The sequence below is a fragment of the Pogoniulus pusillus genome, chromosome 37 (assembly GCF_015220805.1).
Source record: "Pogoniulus pusillus isolate bPogPus1 chromosome 37, bPogPus1.pri, whole genome shotgun sequence".
NCBI classification, from domain to species: Eukaryota; Metazoa; Chordata; class Aves; order Piciformes; family Lybiidae; genus Pogoniulus; species Pogoniulus pusillus.
In genome coordinates this window covers 5607534-5633882 of record NC_087300.1, presented here as the reverse complement: position 1 = coordinate 5633882, position 26349 = coordinate 5607534, and the positions used below count along the sequence as shown (strand labels likewise).

Below are 26349 nucleotides of genomic sequence, written 5' to 3'. Positions count from 1 at the left end.
GGCGCTGGCGGCTGGAGGGCGGCGGGCTCGGGCGGACATGGCGCTGCAGTTCGGCGGGGCGGGCGCGGCGGGCACGGCCGAGGAGCCGGCGTTGGTGGGGGGTAGCTTCGGGGCTGCGGACTCGTTCCCCAAGGACTTCGGCTACGGGGAGGAGGAGGAGGAGGAGGCGGAGCTGGAGGGAGGCCCAGGGCCTGGAGGGCCTGGTGGCGGCGCGGGCGGGCCCGGCGGCGGCGCGGGCGGGGCGGACTCCAAGCCGCGGATCCTGCTTATGGGGCTGCGGCGCAGCGGGAAGTCCTCTATCCAGAAGGTGAGGGGCAGCCGGCGGCTCCCCGCCCCCGCCTGCCGCGCTGCCTCTCCGGCGCCGAGCTCTTTCTCCTTTTTCTATTGCTGTTTAGGCAAATTCTGCTTTTTAATGTGGGCGCATGTGGCGAGGTTGGAGCGGAGGGAGACTCCTGCTTAAAGACGCTTACTTCCCAGAACGGACTTCGATCATCTGCCCTAGAAAGGAAGGTTGTGTAGCATAAGTTGTAGCCTTTATAGTTCTCCGCTTTGCTGCCTCAAAAATAAAAACTGAAGCTCTTGGTGTAAAGTCTATCCTGAGGTGTTGTACGGCTGCGAAAGCACCGTGAGCGGTACAGGTATGTGGTGGTTAGGGAGTGCTTCCGGCCGGAGGAAGACTTGAGCTCTGTTCTGCCTTTTGCTCCTTTGAACGAGACCTGCTTTGGTGTCAGCAGAGAGGCAGCCGCTGGTTGCCTTCAGTACGCTTAGAGCAAAGGAAAGTTGTTGGTCGAGGAGGAAATTGAACAGTTTCGGTTCCTTAGGTTACTTGGTGAAGTCTCTTAATGAAAATGAGATGAAAATGACTCTTCTCGTTGGTCACGTAGCTGCAGAGAAGTGTAGGTCTTTGCTCTTCGGTGCAATCGTTGTGTGTGAAATGCATTTGAAGGAGTTCCTGGGTGATAATTTTGTAGGAGGGTGTTACAGGTGAAATGCTGTGGTTCTCAAGCTTAGACTTAGGGACCTCAGATTCTCTTCAAATGAAAGTGTGGAATCCTTCAGACATCTCTGAAAAGGTTTTGAACGTTGCAGCATAGCAGTTACGGATCTGCTTTTAACCCTCTTAGACTGCTTGGTAATCTGCCTAGGCAGTGGGTTCTAAACTGTAGCCTGAAGACTCCTGTCTGCTGCTGTAGGCTTGTCTTGCTAAACCTTTGCAGACAAGGTTTGCAAAAGGTACTGTATCTGTTAAGGAGAAGTTGTTTCCGTTGTGCTGTTAGGAAATACGGCGGCAGACAGGGCTGTCATTGCTCTTTGGCCTTTCCTAAATACCCTGTTGTTTAAGCTCATGCCCCCAAATGCTGCAACTGCACTGAAAGTCTTGGTTTAAGTCTTTAGTCATGTGAATGGTATTCACTGTAGACTGTCTTTAGTAATCTTACTGTACTAGCCACAGTTAAAAAACATGAACCTTAAAAGCTGGAAGGAAACAGAAACTCCAAATCGTGGCTAGAGCTCAAGAAATAGTTTTGGGGGTGATGGATTCATCAATTGATTGATTTAAGGACAGAGTTTAGTAGTAATAGTTTTCTGAGGACCCATTCAAGTAGTTGTACAGGAAGGGATCAGTTTGATATTGAGTGTGCAAGAAGAGAACATAGAGTTTTTCATCTGCGTTTCAGTTGCCACTCTGACTTGGGAATTAGAAGCGGTGGTTCTGTTACTTAGGAGCTCATTGTGCTGCTGCTGGAGTGAATTCACTGTGGCAATAGTTTGAGACACTCTTGGAGCATCAAGAAGTTTCTGTTTGGTAGCACTCCTGCTTTTAGAGCGTCTGCCTAGGACCAGCAGCCCTTCTGTCTGGGCACTAGCTGTTGGTTGCCTGCCACAGAGTAGGGGTAGATGCAATAAACACTCTATCAGGAAAAGTATTTGCTTTGGGGAAATGTTGCTATTTTTGTGGCAAACATGAATTATTAAGCCATTTCAGTATGAATAGGAAGATTTTTTTTCACCTTTAGACAATGAGATTTTCCATACTACTATAACCCTTGAGTGTTCAGTACCAAATTGAGATAAAAAGATTCTAGGAATGGGATGTTTGCTTCAGTTTGTAAGTCCAGGCTTTTTTTGTGCAGACATAGGTAGCTGGACTTGCTGTGCTGTCCTCTTCTAGTAGGAACCTGGAAAGAGTTCAGAGAAAACACCTGATTTGTTGGGTTTTTTTTTGGGGGGGGTGGATGGGGGAAGTGTTTGGGGTCTGTTTAGGGTTTGGGGACAACTCCTATTGAAGGGTTCTTCCCATTGAGTTACTTCTACCATAAAGATTCTTAGGAAGGGTCTGGCTCCAGTTGTTCTTATTCCACTCTGGGGATAAGGATGTAGATTTCTCAGGTAGAAACCAGTCGTTCACATTTCCACAGAGTCCAAAAGAAGGGAAGCTATCCTAGATTGTTGCTTTGACAGTAACTTGCAACTCCTGCTCTCGATATTCTTCTTGCAGTTTATAGGTGTTGCTACAATGTACCTAGTAAGGTGTCTTGCAGTGGCAAGTTCTATTTGATTGTAAGCTGTTGTAGTAGGGATGTTGTGTGGAAGTTGGAATTGTTGTTTGATGATCTGGGATGTTTTTGTTTGTATGGATCAGGCCAACATTTCAGCTGGAAGTATAGTTCCAAATCTTGAATGGGTTTTGACTTAGGTGAAAAACCCAAACCCAACACAACCAAGAAACAAATCCCCACCAACTCGCCCCCTCTCCCCCCAAACAAAATCCAATACCCCCTAAACAAAACCCAAATCAACAAACAAAACCCAAACAAACCAAAGACTACCAAAAATCCAAACACATTCTTCCTTGGGGATCCCACTCAGGGTTTAAAGTAGTGGCAATAAATGTGTCAGACAAATTCAGCTTGCAGATCCAAGGAAGCCTTGAAAACAGAAATTGTGATTTAACACACAGCCTGTCTGCTGGGGATTTGATGAAGACTGTTGGATGTTGAAAGTAGAAAAGGAACACTTGGGAATGATAAAAGCCATTGCAAGGAAACTCAGCTCAGGATATTACCAGCTCTGGCTGCCTGTTTATGCCTATAGTCAGATGTGCCTGGCATCAGTGTTGGCTGCATTGTTGCCATCAGATGCTTCCCCAGCATCTTTTTCCTTGCTTTAAGCTATGTAGAGCACAGCTCTAGATGGTTGGACTTGATGATCTTGGAGATCTTTTCCAGCTGAAATGGTTCTGTGATTCCATCAGAGTGGAGGTAGATGCTAGGTGACAGAAGTTAAATTTTAGCAAAACTGTGTGCTGGTTCCCCTATTAGTATGAAAAACAGATGGGGGATATCAGTCTGATGAAATGCACTGCTTTGGGTAGGTGGAAAAAGGGGGTTGATGGCATTGCTTCTTGGAGACTTCTCTGCTTTAAACTGGATTCACTGATTCTCTCCTAATTTCTGTTGGAGACTGAATTTCCAAGGAGGAATGTTGATCTCAGAGTGCTTTATAACCATGCTTGCAAACCATAAGGTGCTTGCAGTAGAGTAGCTACATGTCTAGAGCTGTTCTCACTTTTCCATAGAAATGTCCTCTTATTTAAAACCTCATTTACATCCTGTCTGGCTCAGACATGCCTTGAGGAACTGATTTTTTTCCCCTTTAGTTCTACTTTGAACCTCAGTAAGAAAAATCTGTTAATTAGAACCTCTGTCTTGCAGGTTTTTTGACAGAGATTGTTGCACTAGGTCTCTGTAATGGTTGGCTTCTGTTGCTTTCTCTGTGTGAAACATTTTAAGGTAGCAATCATAAATTACCAAGTGTTATAGAGTGGGTTGGGGGTAGCTCTGAAGAGTCTTGGCTGTACTGATTGTTGAGAAGCTCAACAGGGTTGAGAGCTGTCAGGATGCTCATGCAGCCCAAAAGGCAAATTGTAGCCTAGGCTGCATCAAGAGGAGTGTGGGCAGCAGGGCAGGAGAGGAGATTCTGCCCTTTTACTCTGCTCTTGTGAGACTCCACCTCAAACATTGCATCTGGTTCTGGTGTTCCCATCATAGGGACATAGAGCTGTTGGAGTGAGTCCAGAGGAGGCCACAAAGATGATCCAGGGGCTGGAGCACCTCTCTTGTGTGGATAGGGTGAGGGAGGTGGGGATGTTCAGCCTGGAGAAAGCTCTGAGGGGACCTTAGAGCTGCCTTTCAGTACCTGAAGGGTTCCTACAGGAAGGCTGGAGAGGGACTTTACATAACAGGGAATGGTTTTAAGCTGAGGCTGAATCTTAGGAGGAAGTTCTTCAGTACTAAAGTGGTGAGACTCTGGAATAGGCTGCCCAGAGAGGTTGTGGATGCCTCTTCCCTGGGAGTGTTCAAGGCCAGGCTGGATGAGGCCTTGAGCAGCCAAATCTAGATGAGAGGCATCCTTGCCCGTGGTGGGGAGGTTGGAGTAGATGATCTCTAAGATCCATTTCAAACTAGACCACACTGTGATTCTGTGATCTCTCATATTGCAGTCCTAATGTTTGCAGTAACTTTTGTAATAGATAATTGAGCTGCTTTAGAGAAAAGTTGGCTGTTGAAACTGACTGCTTTTGCTACAGGCTTCTTTGCTAGTTCTGTTTGTTCAGGAAAGGGCTCAAATCGAAGCAGGGCTTTTTTGGTACCAGCAATTAATGTTTCTCATCACAGCTGCTAAACTGTCCATCACCTAGCATGAAAGCTTTCATCTTTTCTTTGTAGGGTGCTTGAAAGTAGAGTCATCAAACATAATGGTTAATAGATGGCAAACTCCTGAGCTCTTTGGGGCTTTAAAACTGAGATGTTGTTTTCATTTGCTTTTTTTGTAGTACAGGAACAGTCTGAAACCAGACTAAAAGTTTCCTTTAGGAGTTTTTAAGACTGGACAGGATCAATTCTTAGCAGCTGGAAGTTGCTTAGTTAAGGTGGTGAGTTTATACCACCTTTTAATTGGCTATTTTCTGTGTTAGATTTGCAAGGAAGCAAGAGTGGTTGGGATCTCTGTGTCTTTAAGGCAATAGTGTTAATAAGGTTTTTGGTTGCTTTGATTCTGCTCATGGGTAGGTTATTTCCTTAGGTGGTGCAGAAGGCTATTTACCAAAAGGAAACACTGCAGAAGGGGTAAACCTATGTGTAGGACTCAACTCACAGAGCTTCTACCAATCTCTTCTGATAAAGTCAGGACTGTTATTTGTGCTCTTTTAACAGGTGGTGTTTCACAAAATGTCTCCCAATGAGACTCTCTTCTTGGAAAGTACCAACAAGATCTACAAGGATGATATTTCCAACAGCTCATTTGTGAATTTCCAAATCTGGGATTTTCCTGGGCAGATGGACTTTTTTGATCCAACATTTGATTATGAGATGATCTTCAGAGGAACAGGTGCTCTAATATATGTCATTGATGCCCAGGTAAATACACATGACTAGGAATCACAGGGGAGTTTTCTGTTTGCTTTGTGTGCAAGAGGAAGGATCAAGAAGCACATAGCTTATATTTTTAGGTCATTAAAATATCCCTTAATGTATGAAAGGATGCATTGGCAATGTAACCCTTGGTGTGGGAAGTGACAGGAACTCCTGGAGGAGGGTGTGAAAAGCTATAAGTACTCTGAACTTAGCATTTGAACAATAACAGTGAGAACTCACTCTGCTGGATGCTTTGAATGAAACCTTCCGGCTGCTGTTGACTGCTGTAATAGCAGCACACTTCTGGCCTCACTTTCAAGTATCGGTGCTGTTTGGCATCTGGTAGCTTCTAATCAGCTTGGGAACTGTACCATGGGAGATAACCTGGTTATTGCCTGCCTTCCATGTAAAGATGAGGAAAAGTTTTTTCACTGTGAGGGTGACAGAACACTGGAACAGGCTGCCAAGGGGGGTTGTGGAGTCTCTTTCTCTGGAGACATTCAAAACCCCCCTGGATGCAGTCCTCTCTGATCTGGTATAGGTGATCCTGCTCTGGCAGGGAGGCTGGATTGGATGACCTTTCAAGGACTCTTCCAGCCCCTGACATTCTGTGGTTCCAATACCTGAAGGGATCCTACTGGAAGGCTGGAGAAGACTTTTCACAAAGGTGCCTAGCAATAGGACAAAGGGGAATGGTTTGAAGATGAGAGAGAGTAGGTATAGATGGGATCTTAGGAAGAAGTTCTTCAGTACAAGGGTGGTGAGACTCTGGAATAGGTTTCCACGGGGAGTTGTGGATACCTCCTTCCTGAGGATGTTCATGGCCAGGCTGGATGAGGTCTAGTTGAGAGGTGTCTCTTCCCATGGGAGGGGGGTTGGAGTGGACAGATCTCTAGGGTCCCTTCCAACCTAGGCCATTCTGTGATCTGTTAGGATCATCTTGGAGATTGTTTTTGCCTTTTGCTGGAGCTGAAGTGTAACCTACCTTTTCCTCTGGAGTCTGGTTATATGTAGTAGAGCCTTATAGAGCTAATGCAACTTCACTGATGTAACAGAAGCTAAGCTCCTTGTATTTCATGACACTCCAAGGCGTTTTCTTCTATACTTCTGTGTAGTTACAGAAGAGAATTCTTGCACTGAAATATATTGTGCAGCATGGAATAGTTACTGGAGATAAAGCCTTCTCACTCATTTCTGTCCAAACTGATTTACAGGATGACTACATGGAAGCTCTAACAAGACTCCACATTACAGTTTCTAAAGCCTACAAGGTCAACCCAGAAATGAACTTTGAAGTTTTTATTCATAAAGTTGATGGTTTATCAGATGACCATAAAATTGAAACTCAGAGGGATATTCATCAGAGGGCTAATGATGACCTTACAGATGCTGGGCTTGAAAAACTTCACCTTAGGTGAGTTAAAGATCCTGGCATATATGATTCTACTGTTGCTGATGTGCATGCAGGCTAATGACTTCCAGCTGGAATAATAGTGGATGGACCAGTGCAAGGCCTTGTTAGTTCTTTAGTACTGCACAAACTCTTGTTATAAAATACACTGCTGAATTTATGGCCAAGCCTCAGCTGTTAGGCTGACTAAAACAAGGCAAGCTACTGTTACAAGATTACAATCAACAGATTTATGCATAAGACTCATTGATAATTCAAGGTCCTTGTCCATGCTTGTCATTCAGGCTGGATTTGTACATGTGGCCTGGAGAGGCAGGGGAAGGAGAGGAGAAACTGCTTGCCTTCTAGTCCTGGCTAGCATCAGCTATTCAGCATGATTTGCTTTCAGGTTTAGTCTCTTGGCTCACTTTGAATGTGTTTCCTACAAAGATCTTTAAAATGAGCTATCTTTTCTCTGGTTTTACTGCTATTTTTATTCTCATGGAGCCTTCAAGTGCTGCCAGTATCTGTCAGTGTGAACAAAGTGGAAGGCCAGGAATGAAAGTTGAAGAAATCTAGTTAAGAGTTTTAATTCCTTTGTGATAAGCATTCTGTAGGCTAAGTGTGTGTGCTAGTTTGAGCCTGGCTGGGATATTTTAGGGAGAGGAATTAGGTGATAGGCTGTGAAAGGGAAACAGTGGTGATGTCTACTGCACTCATAGGCTTGCTGAGATATATAAAAACAAGAACACAAACATAGATCACACAGTTGCTCTCTCTGGCTCTAGCTGCATGCACTTCTCCCTCTAACTTGCTGCCTAACTAATCAGTCTGCTTCCTAACCCCCCTGGCCAGTTCTCCACTCACGTTGAACATAAGGCAAAGCCTGGGATAAGGTAGAGGGATGGAGAGGAGGTGGAAGAGTGGTTGGGAGCCCCTCCTGGGGACTCTGCTTTCTGGGAGGGCTGCTGTGTTTCTGTATTACTTTTTAACCTGTATATTTCTGTCTATAGCTGTAAGGATTGTAAATAGCTGCTTGTATCTAGTGCTAAGCTGTAAATAGAAAGTTTTGTTCTCATTTCCAGCCTGGCTGAGTCTAGTCTGGGTGATTTTCACAAGGAGGGGGGAGGCAACACCCAAACCATCACAGCATACTGTGAAAACATTGACAGGTTTTCATTCTGTTATCCCATCCAGGGATGGGGGAAATCTGCTTCATGTTTATTCCAGTTGCTCAGAAATCAGATTCTTGGTGCAGTGGCCAGGTAAAGGCATCCCAGCTAAATCATCAGCCCTGAATGTTGGGAAACACTTCACATGTCTGTTGCAATTCTGAAATAGTCTTGAATTTTTGTTCTTGTTTTTTTCTTTTCTTCTTTTCCTTTTCCCTCCCTCTTTATCTCAGCTTTTATTTGACCAGTATCTATGACCATTCAATATTTGAAGCCTTCAGTAAAGTGGTACAGAAGCTCATTCCACAATTGCCAACGCTGGAAAATCTACTAAATATCTTTATATCAGTAAGTGTTAATGTAACAGAACTTGAAGTGAAATGCATGGCACTGTGAAACAATTCCTTCTGCTAAGGAGAGAGCTAGAGCTGCCCTTGGGAGATTCATAGGGCACTTGTGTTGCCATACTCTGCTGGCCTGGTTGGCTGCATTAGAAGCTCTCTACTGCAGCTGTGCTTTGCATGGGTTTCCCTAAATACTGGCAAAGCAAAGTGTGCCTGGTTATGGCTGTTGAGACAGAAGGTTTCTGCCAGCACAATACACTGATTAGTCTACTAAGTCACTTCATAGCCTAATGGAGCTTCATTGGCAAGAGACTTTTTTCTTACTATTAACTTGGCCTTGAGCTAAACTGTTTCATGTGGCCTGTGGGATTTTACTCTTAGGCTTTTGGTGTTCACATTTCTTGTAGAATTTGTGACGTGGACATTTGCTGCTGTATACTCCAAATCACCCAAGAGGCCAGGCTGAAGTAGCCTGTCTCATTTAAGCTGTGTCTGTCAGGCTGTTGCAGGCATGTGACAAACATGAGCTAAAAACCCATCTGTGATTGAGAAGAGCTGTGTGGGTTGTACATGTTGCCCTATGCTACTCATGCTTGTTTGCTGTGTTGGTAGAGGCCTGTTTGTAATAACCTGGCCTCTAGGATAAAGGGCACATGAATGCTAACTCTGCTCAGTGCCATGAGGATATGGAGCATGGCCCTGATGCCAGAAGGATTGTCTGGATGTCCCAGGACACTGCCTTGAGTGTTCAGACTGTGATAAAGAGCGCTTGTGATGCATAAATAGAAATGAAGCTTTGCCAGAACTCTATAGTGTATATCTGGTGACTTAGCAGTGGAAGGCTTCTGAAGTCAGCATGGCCACATGCACTTAGCCAAAGGGCTGAGTTACAAGTGGGATGGAGCTTGCTGCTTTTCCATACCTACAACTGCCATTATGTGATACTCTTCAAGGAGTCCTAAGTTCAGAAGCTGACTTCTATTCTCTCTGCATGTTATGCTGCATGGCAGCTGTCTCAGACAGAAACTGAACTACCAAGGCAGCACAAACATAAGACTTGAGTGTCAACAGGATGCTATAAAGTAACTCATCTCTGAGCCTGACCCATTGGATGAGTGTGAATGTGTGACTCTTCTGGAGTTAACAGAACCACAGAAGAGGAAAACTGTTGAATGTGGCTTGAATATCATTGTTGAATTGGTGGATTATGTTTAACCAATGTATATTGTTGAATATCAATGTCAAATATAACTTTAATTATGGTCAGGTAAATAATAAATGAAAAAGAATTCTAACCAAATCCTCAACTTTTGCCAGCCAGAAGCTGATGTTGATATGTGCTATTGCAATGAGGGTATTGTCTGTATGTTCTAAGTCTTGATTCTGACTTAAGCCTCTAAATTAGTTATGTTTAAACTTTTTCCTGCTACTAATAATGTGAAAATGTATGAATTCTACTTTAAAAAAATGCAGATTTTATAAATTCATCCAAATTCTTTCTCTTTCTGAAGAATTCAGGCATTGAAAAAGCTTTTCTCTTCGACGTAGTCAGCAAAATCTACATTGCAACAGACAGTTCCCCTGTGGACATGCAGTCATATGAGCTGTGCTGTGACATGATTGATGTAGTGATAGATGTTTCCTGTATATATGGGTAAGTGATGAATACTCTCAGGTTAAAAAGTGCTATAAAAGCTGTGCCATGCTGGCTTTGTTCATCCAGCAGGATGCTATTGATTGGTCATTAGAGCTCATTGGTTTCTAACTGGAATAAAGCCAAAGGATTTGGCAGCTGGATCAAGAGCATTTGTACTCAGTTTTGTTTCCTTCCACTCATAGCTTTAGACTGCCATCTGACATTGACCAAAGTCAAGTGTTTTGTATGAGATCACAGGATGTTAGGGGTTGGAAGGGACCCAAAGAGATCATTGAGTCCAACCTCCCTACCAGAGCAGGACCAGACAATCTAGCACAGATCACAGAGAAACAAATCCAGACAGGCCTTGAAAGTGTCCAGGGAAGGAGACTCCACAACTTCTCTGGGCAGCCTGTGCCAGTGCTCTGTGATCCTTAGAGTAAAGAAGTTCCCCCTTGTGTTGAGCTGGAACTTCTTTTGCTGCAACTTACACCCATCACTCCTTGTCCTGTCCCAGGGAGCAGTGAGCAGAGCCTGTCCCTCCCCTCCTGGCCAGCCCTCAGATATTTATAATCATTTATCAAATCCCCTCTAAGTCTTCTCTCCTCCACACTAAGCAGCCCCAGGTCCCTCAGCCTCTCCTCATAAGCCATGCCCTCCAGTCCCCTAATCATCCTTGTAGCCCTAGATATGAATGCTGCTGTGATTTGTTGGGTATGGTGGGTGGAGGTATGTTAATACCTGCAAGTAACTGGGGTTGATAGCATGCCATAGCTCTGAGGTGTAGCTTGCAGTTGCATTGCTTTGAATCTGGACAGGGCAGCTTTTGCAGGGCCACCTCAGCTCCTGCTGACTTTCTCTAAAGGGTGCAGGTAGTGCTTGTATCTCACAATTCACAGCTGAATTATGCTCCACTGTGGATTTCTGAAGTGGCTCTGGAGAAGCAGTAAATTATTTTAGAACTGTGGTTTAGAACTGCACTGGAAAATAAAGTGCTGCCAAGAAATACCACAGTGCTTAATGATTCCTCTCCTGATAGGATAGGTCAACCCAGAGCTGTGTAACTGTTTGCTTTGGGTTTGGTTTATTTTTTCAGGAGTGAGTAATGAGGAGTAGCTTGTGACATGCCTTGTGCTTCAAGGGCAATGGAGCTGCTGAGGGGCCTGGAGCACAGCCCTGTGAGGAGAGGCTGAGGCAGCTGGGGGTGTGCAGCCTGCAGAAGAGGAGGCTCAGGGCAGAGCTCATTGCTGTCTGCAGCTCCCTGAAGGGAGGCTGTAGCCAGGTGGGGCTGGGCTCTTCTGTCAGGCAAGCAGCAACAGAACAAGGGGACACAGCCTCAAGCTGTGCCAGGGGAGGTCTAGGCTGGATGTGAGGAGGAAGTTCTTCCCAGAGAGAGTGATTGGCACTGGAATGGGCTGCCCAGGGAGGTGATGGAGTCACTGTCCCTGGAGGTGTTGAAGCCAAGCCTGGCTGGGGCACTTGGTGCCATGCTCTGGTTGATTGTCCAGGGCTGGGTGCTAGGTTGGACTGGATGAGCTTGGAGGTCTCTTCCAACCTGGTTGATTCTATGAGTCTGTGAACTTGCAGGTAGAAATCAAAATCCTTTCCTGTTCTTGTCAATTCAGACTGGTTTAGCTTAAGAGCAACATTAGTCTTGCCCCTTCTTGTGCTCCCCACCCCCTCAGCCTCACTAAGGAAGCCTCTGTGTTAATTTTACCTGAAGTCATTTCACTGAGTTGTCACTCCACTGATGCTTCTACATAAAAGTCCTGCATTAGAGTCTTCAAACCCATCACTCAGTACCTTACTGTAAACTCAGTACCTTACTGTAAACTCGGTTACCTCACTGTAAACTCAGTGAGGCAGTGACTCTTCAATTTGAAGGCAGACTTCTGCTGTGACTAATGTGCTGTACTACCTCCATTAGCTGTTAGCCAAAACCAGCACTGACAATCACAGCTCTTAGTTGATACCAAAAGGGTGCATGCTGATAGCTTGCTCTTAACTTCTCACCTAAGTTTCTAGGTAGTAGCTAGTGAGAGCCTGTACTCTGTTGAGGTCTGCCTTTCTTGAGGACCATCAGGTGTGGTAATGATTTTACAATAGTATTAAAACCTGCATCACAAATTCTTCACTTGCTTAGAATTTGGCTTGAGCAGTGTTCTTCTAACTGTAGTTAACAGGTATTTGTCTTGAAGCTACACATGTCAACTAGGTTACATCTTTATTTTCTTCCTTCTTCCCTAGGTTAAAGGAAGATGGCACTGGCAGTGCTTATGATAAAGAGTCCATGGCAATAATCAAGCTCAATAACACAACAGTCCTGTACTTAAAGGAGGTTACAAAGTTTTTGGCATTAGTTTGCATTCTTAGGGAAGAGAGTTTTGAGCGCAAAGGTAAGGACTTCCCCCACTGAGTGACTTCTATCTCCTGGGTTTTGTCAGCCATAAAATATTAATAGGCCTTTACAAGTCACTTTGATTTTGGGCTAGCTAAATTTGTATCATTTCTTCTGGGAGGGTTTTTCTCCTTTCCTAGAGATTGGTGTATTTTTGTTCTTGTGAATCATCACTTTAATCCCTGTCTTCCTGCTGAAATGACTTGTGTGGCTAATGTGGCCTGTGTCACTACCATCTGTTGTAGTGAAGTGAGTAGAATGGAGTAATGCTTGTTATGTTCTGCTTGACAGCTGCTGTGTTGTGCACAGACATATTCTCTATTGGGTGTTGCACAAATCTCATTTTTCAGTGCATGATCAAAGAAATCAACAGTGGTAGGTTAGTGAACTAAGTGTTTAATATGTTGCAGGTCTAACCAACAGTGTAGTTGCTTGGACCTGTAGGATGTGATGTTGTGAATGGTGTTCTATGTGTTACAGAGTAGAAGTGACAGCACAGGTCCTAATTTCAAATGGTGCCACTACTTACCTTGGCATTTAAAAAGGAGAGGCAGGTGTTCTTTGAATAACTGTGCTGCATTTTATCTCACCTCAGATAGATGTCAATGACATAAAGTGCAAGCTACCATTGAAGTGATGGCTGTGCTGTACTGTGTGGTTTTGGATGTTAGTCTTGTGCTGCCTGCTCACCTGCTGTTTAACTGTGAATATACACCAGGTGTTCCAAAGGAGTGAACTTTTTTTCCCCTGAAAACCAAGACAGTCTAATTAAATACTGGCATCAGTAAAACTTAGATCAGAGAATGGTTCCAAACAGCTCTGGGTGCTCTATTGTCAACCATTCCCTGTGCTGCTGCCCAGGCACCCAAAAAGCAGCTCTGGGTGCCTTGGTGTCAACCATTCATAGGCTCACAGGATGCCAGGGGTTGGAAGGCATCCAAAGAAATCATTGAGTCCAACCCCCCCACCAGAGCAGGACCATCCAATGTAGCTCAGGGCACACAGGAACACATCCAGACAGGCCGGGAAAGGCTCCAGAGAAGGAGACTCCACAACCTCGCTGAGCAGCCTGTGCCAGGGCTCTGGGACTCTTTCAGGCAAGAAGGTCCTCCTCATATTGTGGTGGAACCTCCTGTGCTGCACCTTCTATCCGTTGCTCCTGTCCTATCCCAGGGAGCAGTGAGCAGAGCCTGTCCCCTCCTCCCAGTCCTCAGAGTTATAAACATTTATTAAATCCCCTCTCTTCTCCAGACTAAGAAGCCCCAGGTCCCTCAGCCTCTCCCTCATTCCCTGTGCTGCTGCCCAGGCACCCAAGAAGCATCTGAGTGCTCTGGTGCCCACCATTGCCTGTGCTCCTGCCCACGCACCCAACAAACACTTCTGGGTACTCTGGTGCCCACTGTTCCCTGTACTGCTGCCCAGGAACCCAACAAGCAGCTCTTGGTGCACTGGTGCCCATCATTCCCTGTGGTCCTGCCCAGCAACCCAGCAAGCAGTTCTTGGTGCACTGGTGCACATCATTCCCTGTGCTCCTGCTCAGGAACCCAACAAATAGCTCTTGGTGCCCTGGTACCTATAATTCATCCTGCCCTTAGCATCTGGGACATGTGTCATGCTTGTGAGATACCCATCCAGAGGCATAACTGAGAAGGAAAACTTCCTAACCAACCTTTCATCCTAGAGATCCAACCTCATCCTCTCCACCCCATCACCCGAGCAAGGTAGATCCCAAACTTTCTGCCTCCAAATCCGTACCGAAATGAGGCAGCACAATAGCTGCTGGTTCAATGAAACATTTTATGTTGCTTTTCTGAAGCTCTGTTGATGACACAAACATGCCAAGCTGAGCAGAGTCTTTTTCCCCCCTTCCCCTTCCTTCTTGACAGGTCTGATAGACTACAATTTTCATTGCTTCCGCAAAGCCATCCACGAAGTCTTTGAAGTAGGTGTTGCCTCTCACAGAATCTGCAACCATCAATCAAGCGCCTCAAATATGAAAGCAGTGACTCACAACGGCACGCCTAGGAACGCAGTCTAGAGGAGAATTCAAGACCTTGGCTAGACTTGTCAGCTCTTCACTCCAAAGTTTTGTGGGAGGAGGGAAACAGGAGTCTGAAAGCCTGAAGTGTGTTTCACAGCAGAAGAAAAGTAGAGCTAACTGCGAAGCAGCAGCTTTGTAACTTGTGTTGGACAACTGAAACTACTGTTAAAAGACAAATACAAACCAAAAGAGCTTGAGGCCAGTGGAGTTAGAAACCACCAAGGTTTGGAACCAGCTTTGTTGCAAGTGCAGTGGTTTTTCAGTTTGGAGCCCTGTTTGTAAAAAAAGTCTGTCTCTGACTGATTTGCCTGGTCAAAACTTAAAAGGTGAAACACTGAATAATCACTTGCTCAATGTTTGTTTGGTTTTTTTATTAATCTGTATAATAATATCCACCTCTGCTTTAAGTTTTACCCTTTTGTCATTAAGGAAAAAAAAAACAACAACAACAACAAAAAAAAAGAGGTAATGTTACTCCTTAGCTTGTGAAACTCAGGCTTTTTGTTTTGTGAGGCTGAGCTCACAAATCATTCCAGAAGGCAGTTCTTGCTCTCGCCGGCGTGGTGAATTCTGTCCTTGTTAAGTAGGTGCAAGGTAGAGCTCTGTTCTGCTGATTTCTCTGTTTGGAGAGCTGACCCGGAGTGTCATTTAGGAGATGGAGGTACTTTGCTTTCAGGCCACACTTCTTGGTATGCCCCCTTCGAGCAAAAGGAAGTAATAAAACCAGAAATAAACTACCTGCTCTCTTTTGCAAAGAAACCCCATGGGTGTCCTGGAACTGTGATTCATCCTATCCACAAAACAACTGCATGGCTAACTAAACCGGAATGTCTGCCATCTGTTGGAATGAAGCAACCACTCTCACCTATTCCCAAGCAAAGAAACAGCAGTTACTGACTTGACAGTGGATCTCTCCGTGTTCTCTGATGATCATTATGGCAATTCCTAGGAAAACATCTGAGGGTGTTACCATTGCACAGCAGTTAAGTGTCAGAACGTCCTGCTAATTCTGGACGTTGAAAGGGTGTTGGTTCTGTACTGTGGCAAACACCTTCCTGTTTGTCTCCATGCAATCTGAAGAGAGAAGTGTCTTTTCTGGTGTTGTGAATGCTGCCTTTCATACTATGGGAAGTATATGTCTATTGTTTTAATCTAATTTATTGATATTATTATTACTGCAGATGTCACACTGTACATTGGCCTTGCTATGCATTAAGCTCAGCTACTGGCCTGTAAAGATCTTGCCTCTTTTTACCTGTCCCTGTGTGTGTATAGGTGTTGCAAAGCCACTGGACCAACTAACTATACAAGTGCCACTATAAAAGTTTCTGCAAGATGAACTATAAGAGATTCTCTGCAGCTGATGTATGTTTGTGGTCAGAAATAACCATGGGATTGCTTCTGTGCTTGTAGAGTCCATTTTTGTCGACCTATGTAAAAATGAATATCCACTCATTAACGTTAGGATGTACACCTGTGCTGCGTGAATGTCTTCTCCTTTTTGCTTTAAAGATGTTGTATGATGCTAAAACGCATAAAGGATCTGCTCCAAAAGTTAAACCAGGGTCTGGTGGAGACCTGGGAATTCAAGCCTTCTAGTTCAGTTCTCCTACTAGCAGGGTGTAGTCCTGAACCTTTTTAAGGAGGTGCTGTAGGCTTGTAAGGTTGTGTGTTGTTAGCTTGCAAGCTCTATCATGGTGGTGTAGTACTCCAGCTGAGAGGAGAAGTAATGGGCGAGAGCACAGGAAGGAATAAACCATTCCCATTTGTGCGCTGAGTTTTCCATGCTCTCAGTTCAAGTGTATGTTCCTCTCTGTCTTTACTTTCTACATGATTTTGTGCTAATAAATTGAGAAAGGGTCGAAGTGTGAGACTCTGGTTTCTGTTGGAGGGTGAGGCACCACAGCAAGGGGCCTCTATGCTAAAGCAAACTTTTAAAAGCTATGTTACCTTCAGAGTAGTTTTTAAGAAGAGTTAAGTGCCACCTTCCCACGGGTGGCTTTTGGGTTCAGAGATCTTTGTGCTGCCAGGGAGGGAGAGGGAAGGTGGCCAGCACCAGAACAAGAGGACACAGCCTCAAGCTACGCTGGGCGAAATTTAGGCTTGAGGTGAGGAGAAAGTTCTTCACTGAGAGAGTCATTGGACACTGGAATGGGCTGCCCGGGGAGGTGGTGGAGTCGCCGTCCCTGGAGCTGTTCAAGGCAGGATTGGACGTGGCACTTGGTGCCATGGTCTGGCCTTGAGCTCTGTGGTAAAGGGTTGGACTTGATGATCTATGAGGTCTCTTCCAACCTTGGTGATACTGTGATATGAATCATGCTTGATTTTTCTCCTGTCTCTCCTCTCTGTGCTGACCAGCTGCAGAGAGAGCTCCTCTTGGAGATAAACAACTGAAATTGTAAAGGAGATTGTAAAACCATAGAATAGTTTGGGTTGGAAGGGACCTCCAAAGGTCATCCAGTCCAACCCTCTCTGCAGTCATTCTCCAGTGGCTCAGGTTGCCCAGAGTCCTGTCAAGGCTCACCTTGAGTATCATAGAATGGTTTGGGTTGGAAGGGACCTTGAGGATCATCTAGTATACCTCCAGGGAAGGGGCCTTAACCACCTCCCATGGCAACTTGTTGTAGTGATCCACCACCCTCATAGAAAAGAACTTGTTCCTAACATCCAGTCTAAATCTGCTCTGCTCTACTTTGAAGCCATTGCCCCTTGTCCTGTCACTGCAGGCCTTTGCAAACAGTCTCTCTCCATCCTTGTAGCCCCCTTCAGGTATTGGAAGGCTGCTATTAGGTTTCCCCAGAGCCTTCTCCACGCCGAACAACCCCAACTCTCTCAGCCTGTCCTCACAGCAGAGGTGCTCCAAACCCCTGATGATTTTTGTGGCCCTATTGTCAACTGCACTTCACCTTTCCACTTTTTTCCTTCTCTGAGCTTGTAGTGGTGCAGGTGCTCTGCACTCTTTCTTTGCAAACAAGATGTGTGCTTAGAAGAAGAAAGGTGCAGGGAGGGCAGGCAGTGGGAGGAAAGGTAACTGCCTGCAGGAAAAAGGAATAAAAGATTTTTCTGTTGAAGACTAATGCAAGGGACTTTCCAAAGCTCCAGGTTGTCTGGTACCAGATGGTTGCCAGTCAGTGCTTGGGTTTCCACTTGACAATCACACCTGCTGTAGCACAAGGAAGGAAAGGAGGGAAGGCCAAGCCTGGGAAGAGGGGACAGAGCAATAAAGGATGATGTCTATTTGCTCTCCTCAAGACTTAAATCTGCATATCTTTTAGCTGGAAAAGTGAGGTCCTCTCTGACCTCGCTGAAAGTGACTCACATGACTGAACCATGTAGTACCTAGCAGGCAGCAACTGTGAGCCTGAGGCTACACAGAGTGGACTGTGCAGGAAGAAAGTCTGGCAACTTGTGGCCATGAAGGCACCAGTGGCAGATGCTGGCAGAGCCCCTGGAGCAGGGCTAGGCCTGTGCCAGCCCAATGCATCCTGAGGATGGGGCCAGAGGTTGTCTTCTCCTTGTGGTGACTGCAGCAGGTAGCACCCAAGAGGTGTGAGGCAGCTGCTGCCCTGCTTCTGGAAGGAGCTGTCACCTTCACAATCGGGCCCAAACCTCTTTTTGTTATCCTGAGCTCTCATTCCTCAACCTCACGTTTCAAAAGCTCCCAGCCTTGCCTTTAATACACAAGGTCCCAGGAGTTACTGCTAGTTGTGGAACAGAAGGATTCTTGCAAACTGCAGGGTAAGATGTACTGAGTATGGAATCCAACGAGGGCAAGGATCTAGCATCTGGGAAAGGTACCAGTATGGGTTGGGGTTGATCTGTTGGAGAGCAGCTCTGGAGAAAAGGACCTGGGGGTCCTGGTGGGCAGAAGGATGATTGTGAGCCAGCAATGTGCCCTTGTGGCCAAGAAGACAGTTGGCAACCTGAGGTGGATTAGAAAGGGGTTGTAGGTCAGAGGGGTTCTCCTCTCCCTTTGCCCTGGTGCAGCCACATCTGGAAAGTTGTGTCCAGTTCTGGGCCCCTCGGTTCAAGCAAGACCTCAGGGAACTGCTTCTAAGAGTCCAGCGCAGAGCCACAGAGCTGCTGAAGGGAGTGGAGCATCTCCTTTACGGGCCAGGCTGAGGGAGCTGGGGCTTGGAGAAGAGGAGCCTGAGGAGTGACCTCACTCATGTTGATAACGATTTGAAGGGCAGTGTCAGGAGGACAGAGCCAGGCGCTGCTCAGGGATGCACAATGACAGGACAAGGGGCAACAGGTGCAAGCCGGAGCAGAGGAGCTTCCACATGAACACGAGGAAAAACCTTTTCACTGTGAGGGTGACAGAGCCCTGGAGCAGGCTGCCCAGAGAGGTGGTGGAGCCTCCTCTGGAGACATTCAAAACCCACCTGGGTGCGTTCGCGTGTGACCTGCCCTAGAGCTCCTGCTCTGGCAGGGGGCTGGGTCCCTTCCAACCCCTGGCGTGCGGTGACTGTGCCGTTTCCGAGCCGTCTCTTCGCTTTGTGTGTGCGTTAAACGCAGGTGAGAAAGGCAGCTGAGGTGAGAGGGGCCCTAGGGTACCTAGGCGGGCGCAGGTGTGCGAGCGCTCCCATGAGCCATACCTCATGACTATGTAGCAAGCAGGAGGACTAACTGCGTTGGGCAGGTGTGACTCTGCGCCAGCTGCCCTGTAAGTGCCCTCCGCAGCCGCGCCTCGGCGCCCTCCCGCCGCCTTTGGCAGCAGCCCCCTGACGGGGGCCTATTTATGGCTAAACAGAGGGAAACGCCTTCTCTTCTCTAGAACCAGTCCCGGCCAGAGCTGCCCTTGCGCCGCTGCTCGCCCGCGGGAAGCTCCCTGCCGCCATCGGCGTGCGCGGGGTCGCTGGGCGCCGGCGCTCGGCCCGCAGCGCATGGCTGTGCGCTGAGCTGCCCGGGGCTGAGCTGCCCGGAGCTGCGCTGCCCGGGACTGCGCTGCCCGGAGCTGCGCTGCCCGGGACTGCGCTGCCCGGGACTGCGCTGCCCGGAGCTGCGCTGCCCGGGACTGCGCTGCCCGGGACTGCGCTGCCCGGGACTGCGCTGCCCGGGACTGCGCTGAGCTGCCCGGGACTGCGCTGCCCAGGACTGCGCTGAGCTGCCCGGGTCTGCGCTGAGCTGCCCGGGGCTGCGAACGCTGCGGCACGGGGAGCCGCGGCCCTGCGGGAGCTGCGCTCAGCGCCGCCGGGCACCTCCGGCTGCTCTGTTCCCGTTTACCGGCGGTTGCGTGTGCGCTCGGAGGAGTAGCAGCGAGTTGGCTTCGAGTAGGTACTCGCAGCAGAGGGCACTCTGGTAACGCGTCTGAGAGGTTTTGAGGTGTTTCCCAAAGACTTTCTGGCTTCAAGTGTGAAGTCTTGGGACAAGCATACATCGATTTGCTGCTGCACTGCAGAGCAGGCTCAGAGTTGCTTCTGATTTTCCCTTGCAGGCTGAGTTAACATTCAGAAGGGAGCAGCTGGGAAAAGCTACCTTCTCCAAGCTTGCCTGTCAAACGCTGTTGCTGTAGCCCAGGTAAAGTGTTTGCTTTGCTTTATGTTTCTGTTGGCCCCTGCTGCTGTGCTTACGGCCACCTTCTCTCTTCCTTCCCTTCTGCCACTGTGCTTTGCCTTTTCCACACTGGTTTCCACCCTTAGAGTTGGAAATAGGCAGCAGGGGAGAAACATCCTTTAAAAAAGAGTTCTAGAGGTGCTTCTGAGTGCTGCTGTGGTTGTGGGGACAGCTTACATTTGGTAACGTTTCCTTTAGGAGTTAAAGGGGCTTGGCCTTCGCTGAGTTTGTTCAAACCAGGAGGAAAGGGCCCTGGGGGTGCTGGGAGAGAAGAGCTGCAGAGGAGGCAGCAGTGCCCAGGTGGGCAGCAGAGCCAATGGCATCCTGGGCTGGCTCAGGAGCAGTGTGGACAGCAGGACAAGGGAGGTTCTTCTGCCCCTGTGGTCAGCACTGCTCAGGCCACACCTTGAGTGCTGTGTCCAGTTCTGGGCTCCTCAATTCAAGAGAGATGTTGAGGTACTGGAAAGTGTCCAGAGAAGGGCAGCAAGGCTGGGGAGAGGCCTGGAACACAGCCCTGTGAGGAGAGGCTGAGGGAGCTGGGGAGGTGCAGCCTGCAGAAGAGGAGGCTCAGGGCAGAGCTCATTGCTGTCTGCAGCTGCCTGCAGGGAGGCTGTAGCCAGGTGGGGTTGGGCTCTGCTGCCAGGCAAGCAGCAACAGATCAAGGGGACACAGCCTCAAGCTGTGCCAGGGGAGGTCTAGGCTGGATGTTAGGAGGAAGTTGTTGTCAGAGAGAGTGATTGGCATTGGAATGGGCTGCCCAGGGAGGTGGTGGAGTGGCCGTGCCTGGAGGTGTTGAAGCCAAGCCTGGCTGGGGCACTTAGTGCCATGGTCTGGTTGATTGGCCAGGGCTGGGTGCTAGGTTGGACTGGATGAGCTCAGAGGTCTCTTCCAACCTGGTTGATTCTATGATTCAAAGTGTTAGGACCTTCCATTAGCTGAGATAAAAAATCTACCTTTATGGTTTCTGAGTGAGTTTAACTTCTTCCTATTAAAAATGAGTAATAACATCTGAAGCTTTCATCATAATGGGGTTAGGAGGAGCTGTTTTGCTTTTTATAGCTGTACAAATGGTTGAAAAGCCACTTGAAGCTTCTGCAGACCTGGGGAAGAGGTCACCATTAGAAGATAAGTGTAAAGAATCCTTTAAAGGAAACTCTTGGATTTAATTAAAAGACTGTTTCTTGCTGGTGTCAGTCAGTGGGCCTTCTGCACTTCATGTCAAACAGGAAGCAGGGGAAAAAGTGTGAAATGTCTCCATGCAGAAATCTAGGGGATGAAGCACTTCAGTGTAAATAGTCTTCTGTAGACTCTTTCCTAAATTGGTATAGTAGAATCAAATATTCCACCACAGCCTGCACATCCCCCAGTTTCACCAACAACTGTGTCCAGTTTTGGGTTCCTCAGTTCAAGAGAGATGTTGAGGTGCTGGAAGGTGTCCAGAGAAGGGCGACAAAGCTGGGGAGGGGCCTGGAGCACAGCCCTGTGAGGAGAGGCTGAGGGAGCTGGGGGTGTGCAGCCTGCAGCAGAGGAGGCTCAGGGCAGAGCTCGTTGCTGTCTACAGTCACCTGAAGGGAGGTTGTAGCCAGGTGGGGTTGGGCTCTGCTGCCAGGCAACCAGCAACAGCACAAGGGGACACAGCCTCAAGCTGTGCCAGGGTAAGTTCAGGCTGGATATTAGGAGGAAGTTGTTGTCAGAGAGAGTGATTGGCATTGGAATGGGCTGCCCAGGGAGGTGGTGGAGTGGCCGTGCCTGAAGGTGTTGCAGCCAAGCCTGGCTGGGGCACTTAGTGCCTTGGTCTGGTTGATTGGCCAGGGCTGGATGCTAGGTTTGACTGGATGATCTTGGAGCTCTCTTCCAACCTGGCTGATTCTATGCCTTTACCTCTAGATGGCTGTCTTGTTCTCTTTTTAAAGGGCCTCTTACACCGCGTGGTAGAGCTGCAAGGGGGGAGGTGTGAGTTTGTTCAAATACTCAGTTTTCAAGTGTTTGCATATTTGCATTTATGAGCAAAAGTGTTGGTATGTGACCATATCATTGAAATCCTGCTGTGAACAACGGTGAGCTGATCCATCTTTTGCTACTGGGCAGGGGGAGAATAAGTACCAACTTGTTCCAGAGATCTGCAAATATTTCCTAATACATTTTTCATTATAGCCAAATCCTGCTAGTTTATCCGGGGAGTAACAATTCTCTCCTCATTCTAACAGGCACAGCTGAGGGAATGGCCTCAAGCTGCTACTGGGAAGGTTTAGACAAGATATTAGGAAAAAGAATTTTCCCAGCAAGAGTGGTCAGGCACTGGAATGTGCTGCCCAGGGAGGTGGTGGAGTCACCCACTCTGCATGTGTTTAGTAGCTGTTTGGCTGTGGTGCTTGGGGATATGGTTTAGGGTGCACCTTGTAGAGCAGGGACATGGGTTGGGCTTGGTGATCCTGAGGGGCTTTGCCAACCTGAATGTTTCTGTGATGCTCTGGCAGTGTTTTTTCCATCTACTTCATTCTACAGGAATTTTGCTTAATTGTTTTCTCTTAAAACTTCTTCAAGTGTTTAGACTATGGGCAGAAGTGTGTTGGTAAGTACAGTAAATCTACCGAGGGAATGTTTGTTCTTGCAGTACTTTGGATGCATTCCAACACAGGCATATGAGAAGTTGGCTGTTTTGAGGGGGTGAGGGTGTGTGTTAATGGGGTTGTTTTCTGCTTTGATTTGTTTGGGTTGGTTTGTCTCTATTTGTGTTTGTTTGGGTTTTTTTTAATCTTCTTCCCCAAAAGACTTCTGCCTTCATCTTACAAATTTGTATTTAGATGAACTAAATCTTCAGAAGAAACATTCCTTGCCAAATTTAATTCCAAGGAGGGCTTAACTTTCCTTATTGAATCCCCTACACACCCTGGTAATGTTCCTATATTCCTCCCAAGTGGCCATCCCTCTTTTTCCACATGCTGTAGACCTCATTCTCCCATTTGAGTTTTTGCAGAAGCTCTCCTTGTTCATCTCTGCAGATCTTCCTCCCCTTTTGCTTGATTTCTAACTCATACAAATAAGTTTTCATACTTGCAGGGATGCACCCATCTTGAGAGTGGAGTAAGTGGTACTTGAATATTAACCATCTCTCTTGGCCTTCCCCCCTCCCCTTCTAGAGTTCTAACCCTTGGGATTCCTCCATGTAGTTCTCTGAAAAGCTCAAAGTTAGCTCTCCTAAAGTCCAGAGTTGCATTACAAGGGCAGCAAGGCTGGTAAGGGGGCTGGAGCACAGCCCTGTGAGGAGAGGCTGAGGGAGCTGGGGGTGTGCAGCCTGGAGAAGAGGAGGCTCAGGGCAGAGCTCATTGCTCTCTACAACTACCTGAAAGGAGGTTGTACCCAGGTGGGGTTGGTCTCTTCTGCCAGGCATCCAGTGACAGAACAAGAGGACACAGGCTCAGACTGTGCCAGGGCAGGTTCAGGCTGGATGTTAGGAGGAAGTTCTTTGCAGAAAGAGTGATTTGCATTGGAATGGGCTGCCCAGGGAGGTGGTGGAGTTGCTGTCCCTGGAGGTGTTTCAGAGGAGGCTGGATGAGGCACTTAGTGCCACGTGTTACTTAATTAGAAGGGTTAGGTGATAGGTTGGATTTGGTGATCTAGAGGTCTTTTCCAATCTGGTTGATTCTGTGATTTATTCCTACTTACTTCCCTTTTACCTCCTCACATGATCCTGAACTCCATCATCTGAGCCAAGTCTGCCGCCAACCCTCCTACCTCCAGCTAGACTTTCTTCCTTCATTAGCACAAGGTCCAGCAGCACACTTCTCCTCATTGCTGTGCTCAAAAAGCCTGTCTCATCTAATAAGTTAGTGCCTCTGAATGAGAGATGTTAAGATTCTTCTACTGTCAGGAAGAAAGACACCAGCTTCCTTAAGTGACAGGTAGCATGGTCTGATAGTAACTTCAGTTAGGAGGTGACTAGTTTAATCTGCCTCTCCTGCATGCACAGGTCATAATGGAAGAGATAAGCAGTTATGCTTACTCTGTGATTAAGTGTGAATCGTGTTTGAAGATCATGATGTAAAGCACCCAGTGATCTTATCAGTCATTGCTAATAACTCCTGTGTTACACAGACTTCTTATGATAAAAAAAAAGAGCAAAGTAATTGGTATCCATCAGATGCACTTGTGTTAAGATCACAATTTCCATGACAGTGCTGTGCTTTAATCGAGTCTGTCAACTCAGCTTAGCCTGTAATGGCTCACAGCACGTCGGTCTCAAAGAATACATGAATCTATTAGTGGAGAAGTTAGCTGTAATTTTGCATAGAATTGCACCACAGAACTCTCTCAGGGGCAGAAAGTTAAACAGAGAGGGAATCCAATGCAATTGGGGCACACAGTGGCAGGGGAAGGATAAATCATAGAAGCCTGGTCACAATTTCCAGCTTTCCTTGCTGACCAGTCCACCCCTCAGCTAAGGAACAGCAAAACAGGCAGGGAGCCTTTCAATAGAAGGAGGCATCTGAACACTGACTTAGTGTTTGAACATTCATTGTGTGCATGCACTTTGTTTTTTTCCAACAGAAAATGAAACTAAAAAAAGCAGGAGAAGCAGGCTTCTTTCTTTTGTCCACGGTAAATTGTGTTAAGATAGCAATTAGCAGCTGGTGCCAGAAGCAGTCACAGTTCTTGGCGACAGTCTCAGAGAGATGTGAACACATCTGGACTCAGGATGCAAGTAGCAGGGAGTTCACCTAACAGCAGAACTCTGTTGGGTTCTCATCCAAGCTCTGGTTCTTCAACAGGAAAGCCAAACAGATAAAGATCCCCAGATCCTGGAACTGTAATCCTTTTCCATGTGGTACTACCAAGTTCCCCTGCACAGCAGAGAGAACTTTCTGGGGTAGCATATGCTGCTTTATATTGGGAGCTCTCAATTTATGAGCCCTGGATAAGAGAAGTGAAATGCCAAAGCCTGTGCAGAGCTTTTACAGAGCCAATAACAAAAAGAATATTTTCAAAGCTTTTCCCTCCATTTATTCCCCACAATATCTTTTCTTACAAGCACAGAATGGTTTAGGTTGGAAGAGACCTCAAGGGTCATCCAGTTCCAACCCTCTGCCATAGGCAGGGACACCTCCCACTAGAACAGGTTACTCAAAGCCTCCTCCAACCTGGCCTTGAACACCTCCAGGGAGGGAGCATTCACAACCTCCCTAGGCAACCTGTGCCAATGTCTCACCACCCTGTAAAGAACCCTTTCCTAACATCTAGTTTGGATCTCCCCTTCTCCAGTTTAAAGCCATTACCCCTTGTCCTGTCATTTAAAAAAGAAAAAAGCATCTAAACCCAAATAAGAGTCTTTAGAGATGAGGGAAACCTCATCATGAGGATTACATTTCAATTTGTTTTCCTTGAATGTGCATTTAAATATGTAAATATATTTCCAACAGAATCACCAAGGCTGGAGGAGACCTCTGAGATCAAGTCCAGCCTCTAACCTAACACCACCACATCAGCTACACAATGCCACCAAGTGCCACATCCAGTCTTCTCTTAACCTCCCGGGATGGTGACTCCACCACCTCCCTGGCAGTCCATTCCAGTGCCTCATCAGCCAAATAGCCTGGTAACATCCTTCCAAAGCTTCAAAACCTGCCTTTGTTTTGATTTATTTTTTTTCCAGAAATGCTTGGCTTCTCAATTCAAGAGAGATGTTGAGGTGCTGGAAGGTGTTTGGAGAAGGGCAGCAAGGCTGGGGAGGGGCCTGGAGCACAGCCCTGTGAGGAGAGGCTGAGGGAGCTGGGGGTGTGCAGCCTGCAGAAGAGGAGGCTCAGGGCAGAGCTCATTGCTGCCTGCAGCTGCCTGCAGGGAGGCTGTAGCCAGGTGGGGTTGGGCTCTGCTGCCAGGCAAGCAGCAACAGAACAAGGGGACAGTCTGAAGTTGTGCCAGGGCAGGTCTGGGATGGATGTTAGGAGGAAGTTGTTGTCAGAGAGAGTGATTGGCATTGGAATGGGCTGCCCAGGGAGGTGGTGGAGTCGCTGTCACTGGAGGTGTTGAAGCCAAGCTTGGATGAGGCACTTAGTGTCATGGTCTGGTTGCTTGGCTAGGGCTGGGTGCTAGGTTGGACTGGCTGAGCTTGGAGCTCTCTTCCAACCTGCTTGATTCTATGATTTTCAGCTGACCTTTTCCCTTGGTTTCTTTGCTCCAATGCTCTGCAGATAACAGATAAAGCAGATAAAGTCATAGTGCAAATATCAGTGTCATAACATTGTCAGCGTGGGACAGGCACCCTTGGCCTTGACCGACTTTTTCACAGCCTCTGTTTCAAGGCTTTTTCCACACACAGACATTTCTTTGTTCTCTTCAATGTCGTGGATTTGCACCCCAACACACTGGAATTTACCCTCTGGAGTAAATTCACCACACTT

The 26349-nt window shown here is 47.1% G+C and overlaps 1 protein-coding gene and 1 long non-coding RNA gene across 2 annotated transcripts in view; both read left to right on the top strand.

The window, feature by feature from the left end:
* The first annotated feature begins 7 nt into the window (after positions 1 to 7).
* Positions 8 to 16263, top strand: RRAGC (Ras related GTP binding C). Its single transcript, XM_064172592.1, has 7 exons — positions 8 to 307; positions 5217 to 5420; positions 6632 to 6831; positions 8213 to 8327; positions 9835 to 9977; positions 12207 to 12355; positions 14244 to 16263. The coding sequence occupies exons 1-7, from the start codon at positions 38 to 40 to the stop codon at positions 14393 to 14395; spliced, it is 1233 nt and encodes a 410-aa protein (XP_064028662.1). The 5' UTR covers positions 8 to 37; the 3' UTR covers positions 14396 to 16263.
* A 3251-nt stretch (positions 16264 to 19514) lies between these two features.
* The window catches only part of LOC135190837 (uncharacterized), a 66294-nt gene continuing 59459 nt past the window's right edge, over positions 19515 to 26349 (top strand). Inside the window, exons 1-2 of the long non-coding RNA XR_010308649.1 lie at positions 19515 to 19671; positions 19836 to 19918. This is a non-coding gene — a long non-coding RNA (uncharacterized LOC135190837). The remainder of the gene's footprint in view (positions 19672 to 19835; positions 19919 to 26349) is intronic.

What these genes read in the sequence shown, in the direction of transcription:
- RRAGC (XM_064172592.1), top strand. Translation starts at nt 38, where the DNA reads ATGGCGCTGCAGTTCGGCGGGGCGGGCGCGGCGGGCACGGCCGAGGAG. An exon ending in TACTAAATATCTTTATATCA is followed by an intron (nt 8,328 to 9,834) that starts GTAAGTGTTAAT and finishes CTCTTTCTGAAG; the next exon opens with AATTCAGGCATTGAAAAAGC. An exon ending in GATGTTTCCTGTATATATGG is followed by an intron (nt 9,978 to 12,206) that starts GTAAGTGATGAA and finishes CTTCTTCCCTAG; the next exon opens with GTTAAAGGAAGATGGCACTG.